This window comes from Sinohyriopsis cumingii, chromosome 10 (assembly GCF_028554795.1).
Source record: "Sinohyriopsis cumingii isolate HCF-2022 chromosome 10, ASM2855479v2, whole genome shotgun sequence".
Lineage (NCBI taxonomy): Eukaryota > Metazoa > Mollusca > Bivalvia > Unionida > Unionidae > Sinohyriopsis > Sinohyriopsis cumingii.
The window spans coordinates 44100465-44116666 of NC_142970.1; the positions used below are offsets into that span (position 1 = coordinate 44100465).

Sequence of the window (16202 nt, forward strand, 5' to 3'; positions counted from 1 at the left end):
ATTTGAGCCACTGGTGTACGTGTATTTTCCAAAAGAACTGCCATATTAGTAACCTTTCAGGCAGGTATTTAACCCTCAGCTAATCAGTAACCATTAAACTCTATGGTACCGTACAAATGCATGGCAGCTTATTTCAGTGTAAATAAGAAAAGAATTTACATTTTTAAAAATAAAATTTTGATAACGAAGGTATTAAGACACAAACATTTAGGTATCGAGAGTAGAAACTTTGGTTTCTGCTCAAAGTATTGTAGTTTGAAAGGAACAATAGCAAGAGGCTCCAAAGGGGTTGCGTGTACGCTTAGGAAGGGTAAATTACAGGCAAGTAGCAATATACGAGTCAGTGTGAATAATTGTAAAAAATATAATTTGTGGGATTTCTTTGAGAGGTGTTTTAGAAGTAAACGGGAGCCACAATTTACCTTCTACTGTTGTTTAGTTGTTTGTAAAGCAAAGTGGCTTGTTAGCGGTAGTGTTCTACAGTAACTACCGGTATGCTTAATCTGTGGAAAATGCCTCAAAGATAATGGCTTTGTTTTGTTGCACAATGCCAATGACTTTACTAATACATACCAACTCTCAGATGAATTGTTTAATGAGATAAGGTAGTGGACATGGTTTCTGCTTAAAGTTATAACTGTCACAATACTTGAACAATGTCCACACTGAAACCAATCATATTTGGTCCACTGAATTACACTACCCATAGTTTTAAAAAAAAACACAAAAAAACAATAATAAATAATTATCCAATACAAATTGATAACCAACCATCCATTTAAAAAAATTACAGGATAAGGTATAAATGGTATACAACCACTATACGAAATTAGTTCAGTTTAATCTTTCCAGAAGTTTATATTCAATCAGATAAAATGAATAGTTTTGGAAGTAAAAGAAAGTGTTCTGCTTATGATGCAGCATTCAAACTTAAAGTTACTGAATATGCAGAAGCAAATAACAACTGTGCTACAGCACGCGAATTTTGTGTGAACGAGAAGCAAGTACGGGAATGGTGGAAAAGCAAAGCAGCATTAGAAAAAATTCCAAGAATCAAGAAGCCTCGTCGGACTGGGATCACCTCTTTCCCTGAATTGGAGAAAGAACTCAGTGATTTTGTAAGTAAATGTCGACAAAATGGATACACTGTCACACGAACTGCAATTCGTCTGTGTGCTGATGACAAATATAAGATGGCAGATTCAAAACTTGTTGCATCAGCTGGTTGGTGTTCTCATTTTATGAACCAGCATGGTTTCTGTATCAGGCAGCAAACGAAGATAACACATTTGCTACCAAAAGACTTGGAAGAAAAAATGGAATCATGTCAGCAGTTCATCATTAAACGCAGAAAGGAGTGCTCGTTCGAACTATCACAAATCGGAAATATGGATGAGACCTTTGACTTACCAAGCAATAAAACAGTCAATGCTGTTGGAGAAGAAAACTATTCTGATAAAAACGTCAGGCCATGAAAAAACAAATTTCACGGTTGGTTTGGCCTGTTTAGTTGATGGATCAAAGCTGCCTCATGTCATCATTTTTAAAAGGAAGACACTGCCAAAAAGCATGAAATTTCCTGCTGGTGTCATCATTCGTGCACATGAAAAGGGATGGATGGATGAAAGTGGAATGACTGAATGGCTGGATAAATTCTGGAACAAAAGACCAGGTACACTTCTTTAGAAACCTTCAATGCTTGTCTGGGACATGTTTCGAGCACACAAGACAGATGAAGTAAAAAAGGCCGCAAGGAAATTAGAACAAGATTAGCTGTGATACCAGGAGGTTTAAAATGAGTGTTACAACCTCTTGATGTCTGCCTTAACAAGCCATTTAAGGACAAGTTACAAAAATGCGATCCGAATGGGTTTGTTCAGGCGCTGTGAAGATGACAAAAGGTGGGAATTTAATGAGGCCGGAGACATTGACTTGGTCGCCAAGTGGGTCAGAGACGCATGGGACTCAATTTAATCGGAAATGATTGCAAAATCATTTCGAAAGTACTGTATCAGCAATGCCATCGATGGAACTGAGGATGATACCATATTTGTATCCGACTATGATGAGGAGAATGAGGAGAACGACACACCATCGGATGACCATAATGACAATGACGACATATACGATGACAGCAGGCCCATAACAAAAGCATAGTCTTATGAACTGTTTGGCAATTCCGATACCGAGCCAGCTTTTGAATGATTCTAAAAGTGATAGAACTTTTATAATTCATGATTTAAGAATGGGGATTTTTTTATTGCAATTAAGACTTAACATTGAAGATAAATTGTTTTTTTTTAAACATATAAATTTGCGTTCTTACTTTCATTTTCGTTAAGTTTGATGATAATATTTATGTTAGTAAAGTGATTTCCTAACTAAATATATTTAGAAATCACTTTGTGCATCTTGTGATGTAGTCTAGAACTTATATGTCGGCTTATACGCGAGACATGCACTTTTTAATATTTTTATCTATTCAGCTAATGGGTCAGCTTATACGCGAATAGGCTTATACTCGAGTATATACGGTATTTCAGTCTTTCAAAAAACTTGGCTTAATCACTAAAACCTGTCTAAACACACTTTTTTAGTTCCTATTTTAACTGTTTGAATATTAAATGAATTTCTCAGAAAGGTTGATTGGGATAAAATGTCATACCTTGTTGGCACACTTAACCAAGGTAAAAATACAACATTTTCTGGACATTCTGCGACACGCTTTTGTGGTTCACATAATACGGACTTGAAGAACACAATGAAGTTCTATCTGCATCAGGTTTAAACAAACCCTGATTTTAATTTCTACTTTTACCATAACTTTAGCATGATTAAGCTGATCAGATACCAATGTCTGTAGTAGCACTAAGCATGATTAAACAGATCAGATACCATTGTCTGTAGTAGCACTAAGCTTAATTAAACTGATCAGATACCAATATATGTAGTAACACTAAGCATGATTAAGCTGACCAGATACCAATGTATGTAGTAACACTAAGCTTAATTAAACTGATCAGATACCAATGTCTGTAGTAACACCAAGCTTGATTAAGCTGGTCAGATACCAATGTCTGTAGTAACACTAAGCTTGATTAAGCTGATCTTATACCAAGGTATGTAGCAACATTAAGCATGAATAAGCTGATCAGATACCAATGTCTGTAGTAACACTAAGCATGATTAAGCTGATCAGATACCAATGTCTGTAGTAACACTAAGCATGAATAAGCTAATCTTATACCAATGTCTGTAGTAGCACTAAGCATGATTAAGCTGATCAGATACCAATGTCTGTAGTAACACTAAGCTTGATTAAACTGACCAGATACCAATGTATGTAGTAACACTAAGCATGATTAAGCTGATCAGATATCAATGTCTGTAGTAGCACTAAGCATGATTAAGCTGATCAGATACCAATGTCTGTAGTAACACTAAGCTTGATTAAACTGACCAGATACCAATGTATGTAGTAACACTAAGCATGATTAAGCTGATCAGATACCAATGTATGTAGTAACACTAAGCATGATTAAGCTGATCAGATACCAATGTCTGTAGTAGCACTAAGCATGATTAAGCTGATCTTATCCAATGTCTGTTGTAACACTAAGCATGATTAAGCTGATCATATACCAATGTATGTAGAAACACTAAGCATGAATAACCTAATCTTATACCAATGTATGCTGTAGCACTAAGCATGCTTAAGCTGATCAGATACCAATGTCTGTTGTAGCACTAAGCATGATTAAGCTGATATTATACCAATGCATGTAATAGCACTAAACATTATTAAGATGATCAGATACCAATGTCTGTAGTAACACTAACCATGATTCAGATGATCAGATACCAGTGTATGTGGTGGCACTAAGCATGATTAAGCTGATCAGATACCAATGTCTGTAGTAACACTAAGCATAAAGACTGTCAGTCAAATCCACGGCAATCATAAGTATTATTTTCAAGCTTTATACATGTCTTTATTGTTTCCTGTTATAATTCAAAAATTTCCTCCAGTCATTCAAATAGAGAGGGTAATTCTCGAATAAAATCTGCCATATAATTATGTAAGTATGCTTGAATAGCATTATATTTATATATTACCAATCCAAATCACACGTGTGTTGTGATATGTTGCATATAGAGTGAACTAGCACACAAGTAAACTATCTGATACATGCATCAATTAAGAAATACTTACAATTTCCTGTACAATCTGTGTGGATGTCTCTTCAAAGGCAGTATTTCCTTCATCACTCATTAGAACTTCTGAAGCTTTATGATCTACAAATGTAAAAATAACCATGCCATCTTCCACCACAACAATGACTACAGTTTATTTAAATTTAAATGGCAGCAAACAAATATTTCAAAGCTAGCCAGCATAGAACAGGAATAAAATGACTGTTATCTCCCTTAGGCCCAACCCTTCACAGCAGTTTGAAAACCTGACTATTACTTTAGATAAGCTGAATTCGAATTCCTCTTCAATTTTCTACCTTGAAATCTGAGCAACTGCTGTGTCTTGCATTATGCGATGCCAAATCAGTAGGCCCACCAGAAAGGCACACATACACAGTCAACTTTATTAATGGTCAGGATATCAATGTATTTCTTCCTAACATAAACATGACTAAACAAGCCAAAGTGTGCCCATCTAACAGCATCCTGTTACTCTATGAAGTTGTTCCCATGCCACTCATGAAAAGGTGGAAATGCTCTGATTGCAATGAACTCCAAAATCCATGGATTACGCAACAACTTTCGATTCTGACCACGAATCATTTGAACAGTTTCAAACTTCACAACAACACAAAGGTTAGTCCATTTTGTCTGCCTCTACTGACCTCCTCCTACTCAGAAAATAAGCTGAATGAATACCTTTTTGGCACAATTTCCTTACCTCCTGAAGTATGGAAATTCAATAGGTGGCAACCTGCTTATTCTTGGAGATTTCAAGTTTCAACTGCACTGTTCTTGAAACCCATACAAATCAAAACTAATCTATTTACATTTGCAACATCAAAGAGTCACTTAGCCAAATCACCCATAAACATGGTCACATTTTAGACTGCATTCATAAAGACCAGATAATAATATTCTACAGACTAAACTGGTGTCCATGAATTTGAACATATCACCTTCGCATCAAATGCCATCTAAACATATCAGTAACTCATGTTTGCTTAAGTGATATGACTTCATACTTAATGCCAGTTGACTATGAATTTAATAGGAATGGTCAGTTGAGTCAATCAGTTAGCCACCCAAACAGTCTGAAGTAATAGACTCCTGACAACGGTAATAGTACATGGCGTCTTCATTTGGATGGACCGACTATGTGGTACAGTTAGTACTGCCAGCTTGCGATGTGGTTTGTTTATATGGATCAAATCATACACAGCTTATTCATATAAGACAATATACACTTTGCAGTTTATCTGGCTAGTGCGTTATGGTTCCCACAGGCTGTATGTCCATCTGTACCATATGTCTATGCATACACACCCATGAGACTAATGAACGCTTGTGCCTTATTCAATGATGAATCACTTTGTCACTATTCTGTGTCTTTCATGGCAGGTGGAGAGGACATCTTGACATCATCCATATAAATAATCAATCAATCCACTGTATTCATGCAAACCATTTGTTTTGGTTCTGTTTCTGCATCTTAGGAGGATGACAAGGGCATCTTGATATTACGAGACTAATCAATGTGTCAGACACGAGTAATGATGCAATGAAAAATTAGCTTATTCCCTAACTGAATTGTTTTGTTAATATATGCTACCTTACCAAGACCAAGAGTTACTACTGTACAATACATGGCAAGGCCATGACCAAGATCTACAATTGTATAATGCACGGGAAAACCATGACTTAGATCTATAATTATATAATGCACAGGAAAACCACAAGCAAAATCTAGAATTGAATAATGCACGGGAAGGCCACGACCAAGATCTACAATTGTATAATGCAAAGGAAGGCCACGACCAAGATCTATAATTATATAATGCACAGGAAAACCACGACCAAGATCTACACTTGTATAATGAACGGGAAAACCATGACCAAGATCTACAATTGTATAATGAATGGTAAGACCACGACCAAGTTCTACAATTGCATAATGAATGGTAAGACCACAACCAAGATCTACAATTGTATAATGAACGGGAAGGCCAGACCAAGATCTACAATTTTATAATGCACTGGAAGGCCACAACTAATATCCATGCTCAGTTTTTCAGCCCTGGCGCTGCTGTTCAAAAGACTGGAATGGATATTTTCATGTGTGTACAAATGAACAACTGTATGCATATTTATGTCTCGTCTCCATACTCTACGACCTTAGATATTTACGCTTCTCAAACTTGGTTGTCATCTCTTTAATAATGTCGGGTGGTGGTGGTGGGGGGGTGAAACAAACAAGTGCAAACAAGAAATATAAATTTATACAAAATGAAATAAAATAAATGTGTTATCGAAACAACTTAGAAGTCTAATAATTTATAAGTACTGATAACTTCAAAACTATTAATTTCACCAGATTTTACAAAAAATGTTGTATGCACCATATAAAAACCTTTGACTTAATGTACTATTGAACAAGAAATGTTGATGATTAAATTTAAGTTAAAAACTTGTCCACCCAGCTAGTAGAATGGGAAGCTAACCTGTAAAAGTTGCTTCCCTTTGTCTATATAATGTAGAAAAATGTATTTTTCATCTTTTTGGGAGGGCTGGATACATATGAGGCAGAATCTGTAGTTATTAGTAATGTAATCTGATCATGTAATGTGTCTGACAAAAATAAGCATTCAACACGACTATGAACAACTACATTGTAAAAACTGACATAAACACCAATGGCCTTGATTTAATCCTTTGTAAACAGGAATGCAAACTGATGTACTTTCAATAAATGCCTTTGTAATCCACAATGCCTAGAATCAATGGGGTCTTCGTCCTTGTCTGTAATTATATTAGGTGATAATCATTTTCTGGTTTGATTGTCATTATTGTCACTGGTGACAGTGATGATAATGATAACAAAGATGCCAGCAAATAGATTGTCCTGCATTTTACCTTTTTTGGTCAGAAAAGTAGGGTAGTGGTCACTAAGACCAACATTCATTATATCAGCATATGACACATTGTCTGGCAGGTTGGTATAAACGTGGTCAATGAGAGTCCTTAATATTTCTATTAACCTTGTGGGTTTTTTTGTGGTCAAGGAGAGTCCTTAATATTTGTGTTAACCTTGTGGGTTGATTTGTGGTCAAGGAGAGTCCTTAATATTTGTGTTAACCTTGTGGGTTGATTTGTGGTCAAGAAGAGTCCTTAATATTTGTGTTAACCTTGTGGGTTGATTTGTGGTCAAGGAGAGTCCTTAATATTTGTGTTAACCTTGTGGGTGATTTGTGTTCAAGAAAAGCCCTTACTATTTGTGTTAACCTTGTGGGTTGATTTGTGGTCAAGAAGAGTCCTTAATATTTGTGTTAACCTTGTGGGTTGATTTGTGGTCAAGAAGAGTCCTTAATATTTGTGTTAACCTTGTGGGTTGATTTGTGGTCAAGAAGAGCCCTTAATATTTGTGTTAACCTTGTGGGTTGCTTGTGGTCAAGAAGAGCCCTTAAAATTTGTGTTAACCTTGTGGGTTGATTTGTGGTCAAGAAGAGTCCTTAATATTTGTGTTAACCTTGTGGGTTGATTTGTGGTCAAGGAGAGTCCTTAATATTTTTGTTAACCTTGTGGGTTGATTTGTGGTTAAGAAGAGTCCTTAATATTTTCTGTTAACCTTGTGGGTGATTTGTGGTCAAGAAGAGTCCTTAATATTTATGTTAACCTTGTGGGTTGATTTGTGGTCAAGGAGAGTCCTTAATATTTCTGTTAACCATGTGGGTTGATTTGTGGTCAAGAAGAGTCCTTAATATTTGTGTTAACCTTGTGGGTTGATTTGTGGTCAAGGAGAGTCATTAATATTTGTGTTAACCTTGTGGGTTGATTTGTAGTCAAGAAGAGTCCTTAATAGTTGTGTTAACCTTGTGGGTTGATTTATAGTCAAGAAGAGTCCTTAATATTTGTGTTAACCTTGTGGGTTGATTTATCAGCTGGACAAGGCCTAATGATTCAATAAGTTGCAACCAGTTGTTACTTACATGGGTACTGAGTAAGATGATAGTGATGATAATGAAAACAACCAGTTGTCATTTACATGGGTACTGAGTAAGATGATAGTGATGATAATGAAAACAGCCAGTTGTCACTTACACGGGTACTGAGTAAGGTGATAGTGATGATAATGAAAACAACAAAGGTGTCTGCAAATTAGGCTTAACACAAAAGGGTCTGATAGTATAATGTACTTGTGCCTGATGTTAAGAATCTTACTGACATTAAAACAACAGTAGACCAAGACAGCACCCATCTTGCACAACTCTGGCGGCCAGGTCAGCAATCTGAATCTACCAATAGACAGGAAACAATATAAACTTCTTGGTGGACTCTGTAAAGCTATAATGACACTGCCATAGAGTTGTACTTACATTGGCATAGAGTTGTACAGACATTGGCATAGAGTTGCACAGACATTGTCATAGTTGTACATACAGTGAAATAGAGTTGTACAGGCATTGACATAGAGTTGTACTAACATTGCCATAGAGTTGTACAGACATTGCCATATTGGTATACATACATGGCCATAGAGTTGTACATACATTGGCATAGAGTTGTACAGACATTGGCATAGAGTTGTACGGATACTGACAGAGTTGAACAGGCATTGACATATAGTTGTATAGGCATTGGCATAGAGTTGTGCAGACATTGAAATAGAGTTGTACAGGCATTGAAATAGAGCTGTACAGGCACTGACATAGAGTTGTGCTGATGTTGCCATAGACGTACAAACATTACCAGTGTACTGATATTGCCCAAATTGTACATACATTGCCAAAGAGTTGTACATACATGGCCATATAGTTGTATAGACATGGCCATAGAGTTGTAATGACAATGCCAGAGTTGTACAGACATTGCCTGAGTTGTACAGACATGGCCATAGAGTGTACAGACATGGCCATAGAGTTGTACAGACAATGATAGAGTTGTACAGACATTGCCTGAGTTGTACAGACATTGCCGGGGCCCCGAGTGGACAAGTGGTCTAAAGTGCTCACCGTTATGGATCACTGCCATCTCACCTCTGTGTGGGTTCGAGTCTTGGATTCGGCCAATGTGGGTATGTGTGAAAGCTTGTCAGTAGCTTCTCGTGGGTCGGTGGTTCTTCCCAGGGTTTTCCTGGGTTCTTCCTCCACTATTAATACTGGCCGTCATGCATAGCCTATTGTGTGCTGAAAATAACTTAAACCCCACAACAACAACAACAGACATTGCCATAGAGTTGTACACAAACTATCAAGTTCTACAGACATTGCCATAGAGTTGTGCAGATATTGCAATAGAGTTGTACAGAAACTGTAATTGAGTTGTACAGACATTGCCATAGAGTTGTACAGGCATTGAAATAGAGTTGTACAGACACTGACATAGACTTGTACTGATATTGCCATAGATGTGTAAAGACATTACTAGTGTAGTGATATTGCCCAAGTTGTACATACATTGCCATAGAGTTGTACATACCTGGCCACATAGTTGGTCAGACACTGCCATAGAGTTGTACAGACATTGCCACAGAGTTATACAGAAACTCATCAAGTCGTACATACAATGCCATAGAGTTGTACAGAAACTGTCATCAAGCTGTACAGACGTTGCCAAAAGAGTTGTACAGAAAATGTGATAGAGTTGTATAGACATTATCGTTGAGTTGTACAGGCATTGAAATAGAGTTGTAGAGGCACCGACATAGAGTTGTACTGATATTGCCATAGACATGTACAGACATTACCAGTGTACTAATATTGCCCATGTTGTACATACATTGCCATAAAGTTGTACATACATGGCCATAGAGTTGTACAGACATTGCCAGAGTTGTACAGACATTGCCAAACAGTTGTACAGAAACTGTCATTGAGTTGTATAGACATTGCCATGGAGTTGTACAGAAACTGTCATTGAGTTGTATATACATTGCCATAGAGTCATACAGACATTGTCATAGAGTTGTTTTGATCTTGCCAGATTTTGATGGAGACAAAAAGGTCATTTCCATTCTGATGGAAATTCAGGCTGACACCAGAAGTATGAAAGGGAACATGCCACTGTGAAATGACTGATTTGCTGAGTTGATATGCATATTTTAATATTAGAAAATGTAAACTTGTTCAATAGCTTTAATTTGCTTTTGCCATTTCCATATATGCTAAAAATCAGGTTGAAACCATTCTCTCTCTTTTAAGGTCAAGGCTTTCATGATCTGTCTTTTCTGTCACATGTATGGTTATGACCAATTAGTAGTCATCATATAAACACTTCTAGTAAAAATCTGATGTTGAGATGACTTTCTTTCAGAAGACGTGGTGATAAGATTTTCAGAAAAGTTGCCATGACAGCTATACTGGATATTATGGCATAATTGTGTCTTAGGACTAATTATATATCATTAGAAACATTGTAGTAAAAATGTCATGTAAATACGACTATCCAATCAGTTGTTGTTGTTGTTGTGGGGTTAACGCCATTTTTCAGCACGATAGGCTATACATGGCGGCCAGTATTAATGGTGGAGGAAGAACCCGAAAACCCCGGAAAGAACCACCGACCCACGAGAAGCTACTGGCAAGCTTTCTCACATGCCCACATTGGCTGAATCTTAGACTTGAACCGCCGCAGACAGAGGTGAGATGGCAGTGATCCGTAACGAAGAGCGCTTTAGACCACTCGGCCACTCGGGGCCCCTATCCAATCAGTAGCACCATTCTCATTAGCAACAACTTATACCAGATGATGAATGTGTGGATACAGTTTCATAGCAATCCTCCATGATGAATGTGTGGATACAGTTTCATAGCAATCATCCATGTAGTTCTCGGGGAGTAATGCTAAAAAAACGTGCTCATGGACAGATTACGTGTCATTTGTTGTTGTTATTGTGGGTGTAATGCCATTTTTAGCATACGATGGCAACCAGTATAACTGATGGAGGATGAACCTAGGAAAACCCATGTAAAGACAATTAAATTGCTACCTAAACAATTAGCAATCAAGCATTTTTCTTTAAAACGTGTACCATTTGTCAGTGAGTGAAATTGTTATATTATATGTATGATAGAGAAGAACAGACAGCAACAGGTCAATATAAGTTCAATCACTGACAATTTGCATGATACACGTGAGAAAGTAATTATTACAAAAGTGAATTCTAGAAGCCCGTTTTTTATTGTTTGGGATTCGCTATTATGCATTCTTGTGAGCACCTTTATATGTTATGGGATTCATTTTTATGCATTCTTAATGTTGCCTTTTTATTGTTTGGGATTAACTGTTATGCAGTCTTGATGCCTTTTTATTTGGGATTCATTGTTATGCATTTGTGATGATACCCTTTATTGATTTCATAAATGTATACAAGAGGGTCAACAGTCTTGATTCATTCTAAGATATATTCATTCCAATGAGAGAGACAGTGAGAATTAAGAAAAGGAACATATAAATATGGTAATACAGTCTTGAAGAACATTCCTGAGGGATGATACACTTCCCAATGGAAAAAGAAAGTACATGTAGTTGCAAACACGATATCACCACAAGGACAATGAAAGTGGTATCACCACTGTGGAGATATCATTATATCATTCTTCCACTACTCATATATTTCATCATGAATATATATATATATATATATATATATATATATATATATAAGTATGCACTTTGAAATGCAAGTAGAATACCAAATATGCATTGATGCATATCAAAATAATGGATGTCTAATAAATGTTTTACAAACCACTGTATTCCCCCCTGCTTTACTTTCATATATTGGTTGTATGCAACAAACTGTATTTATGTAAGTCACATAAATGTAACTAATATAGGCAGGCCTGTACAATTCTCAATTTGTTATACACAACTATGGTGAAAAACTTAAATTCATTGAGTCTAATAAGTGTAACAATATTATGCATTCAAAATTACCTTGTTTCTCATCTTCAGAGTCCTCAGGGGCTGTTTCATATTCGGAGTCCTCAGGGGCTGGTCCAGATTCAGAATCCTCAGGAGCTGGTCCAGATTCAGAGTCCTCAGGGGCTGGTCTAGATTCAGAGTCCTCAGGAGCTGGTCCAGATTCTGACTCCTCAGGGGCTGGTCCAGATTCAGAATCCTCAGGAGCTGGTCCAGATTCAGAGTCCTCAGGTGCTGGTCCAGATTCAAAGTTCTCAGGGGCTGGACCAGATTCAAAGTCCTCAGGGGCTGGTCCAGATTCAGAGTCCTCATGGGCTGGTCCAGATTCAGAGTCCTCAGGAGCTGGTCCAGATTCAGAATCCACAGAGGCTGGTCCAGATTCAGAGTCCTCAGGGGCTGGTCCAGTTTCAAAGTCCTCAGGGGCTGGTCCAGATTCAGGGTCCTCAAGGGCTGATCCAGATTCAGAGTCCTTAGGGGTTGGTCCATAATCAAAGTCCTCAGGGGCTGGTCCAGATTTAGAGTCCTCAGGGGCTAGTCCAGATTCAGAGTCATCAGGGGCTGGTCCAGATTCAGAGTCCTCAGGAGCTAGTCCAGATTCAGAGTCTTCAGGGGCAGGTCCAGATTCAGAGTCCTCAGGGGCTGGTCCAGATTCAGAGTCCTCAAGGCCTGGTTCAGATTCAGAGTCCTCAGGGGCTGGTCCAGATTTAGAGTCCTCAAGCTCTGGTCCAGATTCAGAGTCCTCAGTGGTTGGTCCAGATTCAGAGTCTTCAGGGGTTGGTCCAGATTCAGAGTCATCATGGCTTGATCCAGATTGAGGTATTTCCGTCTTTACATTTGAATGCCCTTTATCAACCTACATGTCAAACAGAAATCACTGGTAAACTATGGCAAAATTTAATGTACAAAAGAACAATACTCTGTGATACAACTTCAGTGTTAGCACCAATATTTTCAGTTTTACTCATATAACTTGCTTGAAGCACATACATTCAATGTGAACTACAAACAACATCAATCAACTGCAATTGGCAAACTGATTCCACGGCATTGACTTTTGAATTTTTTAAAACTGGATTAAACTGAACCGAATCATTTGTATTCTAAACAAGACACAGTTTTCTAACTGCAGGTATGATGAAATCTGATTGGCAATGACAGATGGTAGTTTTAAAATGTATCTAGTGTTATCAATTGTCCAGGTTGGAAACTGTCATGGAAATACAGTTGTGGAGGGTGAATAGAGACATTTTAATGTCAAATCAGTGCTGGAATGAAGAGAAAAATGACTTACCTATATTCATGGCTAAATGACTGATATGTATTCAGGTTCACAGTGAGCATGATTTTCCCATGATTCATGTCTGAAAATGCCATAAACACTTCATGGGCCAGATTTTGGCACACCTCACCAAAGAGAACTTTGTGTCAAGAACTGTCCCCACAGAGACCATTAAATTAAACCAAACCATTATTGTAGTGACACTAAAAAGGGACATAACTCTAAATTGTGTTTGTGATTGCCTTCCCTAGATGTATAATTTTAACCTTCACTTGGGTCATCTTGTGTTATGTTCTTATATGCAGCAATAACTAAGTTTCAAAGGTATGACAGTATCGAAGAATTTATATATACACTCCTTACAAGAATACTGATGTTGAATTAAAGGTATTATTTACTGATACTTTGCAAATCCAGCCAATTTAATAACTACTTACATTTTGGGGGTAAATTGCTTTTATTTGTTATGACAATAATAATTTTAAATATAAACATATCAGAAAATATGGCTAAAAAAACAAATTAATATGTAAAGAGTAGTTTCCTCCAATCAGAACTCTAAGCATGATCACAGATATAGCATCACTAGGTAAAGGTGGATCAAAAACTACTACATACTTTTTTTTATAACTGCACAAAAGTGTTGACATCACATCAATTTCAACATCAATTCATGAGGAAATGTTCCTTAAAAAAAAAAAAAAAAAAAAAAAAAAAAGAACATTTTACACCAAGTATTGAGTAGGCAGTTGTCATTGAATATTGAAATACATGATTTCAATAAGCTGCTAATGCATATCATACTCTGCTATGCCTCCAATCAGCTGATTTCAGTCTCACATGTTGTTTTAGTCGTGCAGAAAGGTTTTGAGATGACCCCTAGTAAACGTAAATGATCCTTTTCCTTTTTCATATTTTGTGCACTAACGCAAGAGTGTCAAATAAAATTACCTGATCAGACGGTCAAAGACTGCATCCATAAATACGGGTAATGTTGTCATTACAGGTGACATTTCCATAACTGTATGAAATTCGGTCAATTCGATCACAGTAGTGTGTGTTTCAGCAACTTGCGATGTCACCAACAGCAATTTCATTTCAGATTAGCTGATTATTTATTGCCCAACAATCCATGATTTGTTTACCACAAATCTGCACATGCTAGCTTTCTATATATCATAAATCTGAATAATTTATATGTGTCACCGTGTCAAAAGTTCTTCAACCCACCTGCGGCTTACATGCAGTGTTGATATAATGCTTGTTTACTCCCTACTGAGCATGTATGCTTCTACAGTATTCCAAAACTACTCGAAATCCAAGATGAGAACCCCATTCAGCATTGTTAACTAAACGTTGATTGGCTGACAGTACCAAAATTTACATATCTTTGATTATCCTAACCAACAAAAGACCTCTTTACTCCAAAATTTGTTTCACATTTGAAACGTAATAAGTTAAATTTAGACACAGGAAGTGGTTTCTTGCACTTTAGGACTCTTGTGTAGCTAAGATAAACAAAGATGGATTCTGATTCAGATATGAGCGAGTTTCAAGGTTTTAATGGAATTATTTAATGGATCAATCTTTGAAACTTAATCAGTTCTTGGTGCTAAGTCCAGTCTCAACACCAGATGCAAGTGATTCTAAAATCACCTGACGCGAATGCTATAGGCATACTTAATGGATTGATGACATCCCTGTGTTTGAGATCAACGACTGTGATTCTGATGTTGATTCAACTATAGAGCTTAGACCATTAAGCAGTGAGAAAATAATTCTTCAGAAAGTAATTCTTATTTTTTTTCCTGAATGCCAAACATTTTTTTTTTCTAAAAACTGGTTTAAAAAGCCGGGTGGCACAAAAAATTAGGCAAATGCAGAAGCTGGTCTGTGTTGCCTGGAAAGATGAAAAAATTGCCCATAATTGTATTTTATTTAATAACATGGATCCCACAGAGCAGTTCTGTGTAACTCACAAGGAATTACTAGGAGGTGAAAGATAGTTCATGTTCAAAAGGTTGCATTTGATTATTAAGAAAACAATAAGGAAGTGGATACAGTAGACCATTAAGAAAACAATAGGGAAGTGGATACTGTAGACCATAAGAAAACAATAGGGAAGTGGATACTGTACACCATAAGAAAACAACAGGGAAGGGTATACTGTAGACCATAAGAAAACAATAGGGAAGTGGATACTGTAGACCATAAGAAAACAATAGGGAAGTGGATACTGTAGACCATAAGAATACAATAGGGAAGTGGATACTGTACACCATAAGAAAACAACAGGGAAGGGTATACTGTAGACCATAAGAAAACAATAGGGAAGTGGATACTGTAGACCATAAGAAAACAATAGGGAAGTGGATACTGTAGACCATAAGAATACAATAGGGAAGTGGATACTGTACACCATAAGAAAACAACAGGGAAGGGTATACTGTAGACCATAAGAAAACAATAGGGAAGTGGATAATGTAGACCATAAGAATACAATAGGGAAGTGGATACTGTAGACCATAAGAAAACAATAGGGAAGTGGATGCTGTAGACCATAAGAAAACAATAGGGAAGTGGATACTGTAGACCATAAGAAAACAATAGGGAAGTGGATGCTGTAGACCATAAGAAAACTATAGGGAAGTGGATACTGTAGACCATAAGAATACAATAGGGAAATGGATACTGTAGACCATAAGAAAGCAACAGGGAAGTGGATACTGTAGATCATAAGAAAACAATAGGGAAATGGATACTGTACACCATAAGAAAACAATAGGGAAGTGGATGCTGTAGACCATAA

General features: G+C 37.0%; 1 protein-coding gene across 5 annotated transcripts in view; it reads right to left on the bottom strand.

The window, feature by feature from the left end:
- LOC149789950 (uncharacterized) overlaps positions 1–16202 on the bottom strand; it is a 125098-nt gene that overhangs the window by 47766 nt on the left and 61130 nt on the right. For all 5 annotated transcript variants that reach the window (XM_089972027.1, XM_089972025.1, XM_089972026.1 and 2 more), the window contains exons 5-6: positions 12130–12967; positions 4214–4296 (exon numbers count right to left, since the gene is read on the bottom strand). In XM_089972027.1, the coding sequence (XP_089828153.1) occupies positions 4214–4296; positions 12130–12967 (921 nt within the window). The remainder of the gene's footprint in view (positions 1–4213; positions 4297–12129; positions 12968–16202) is intronic.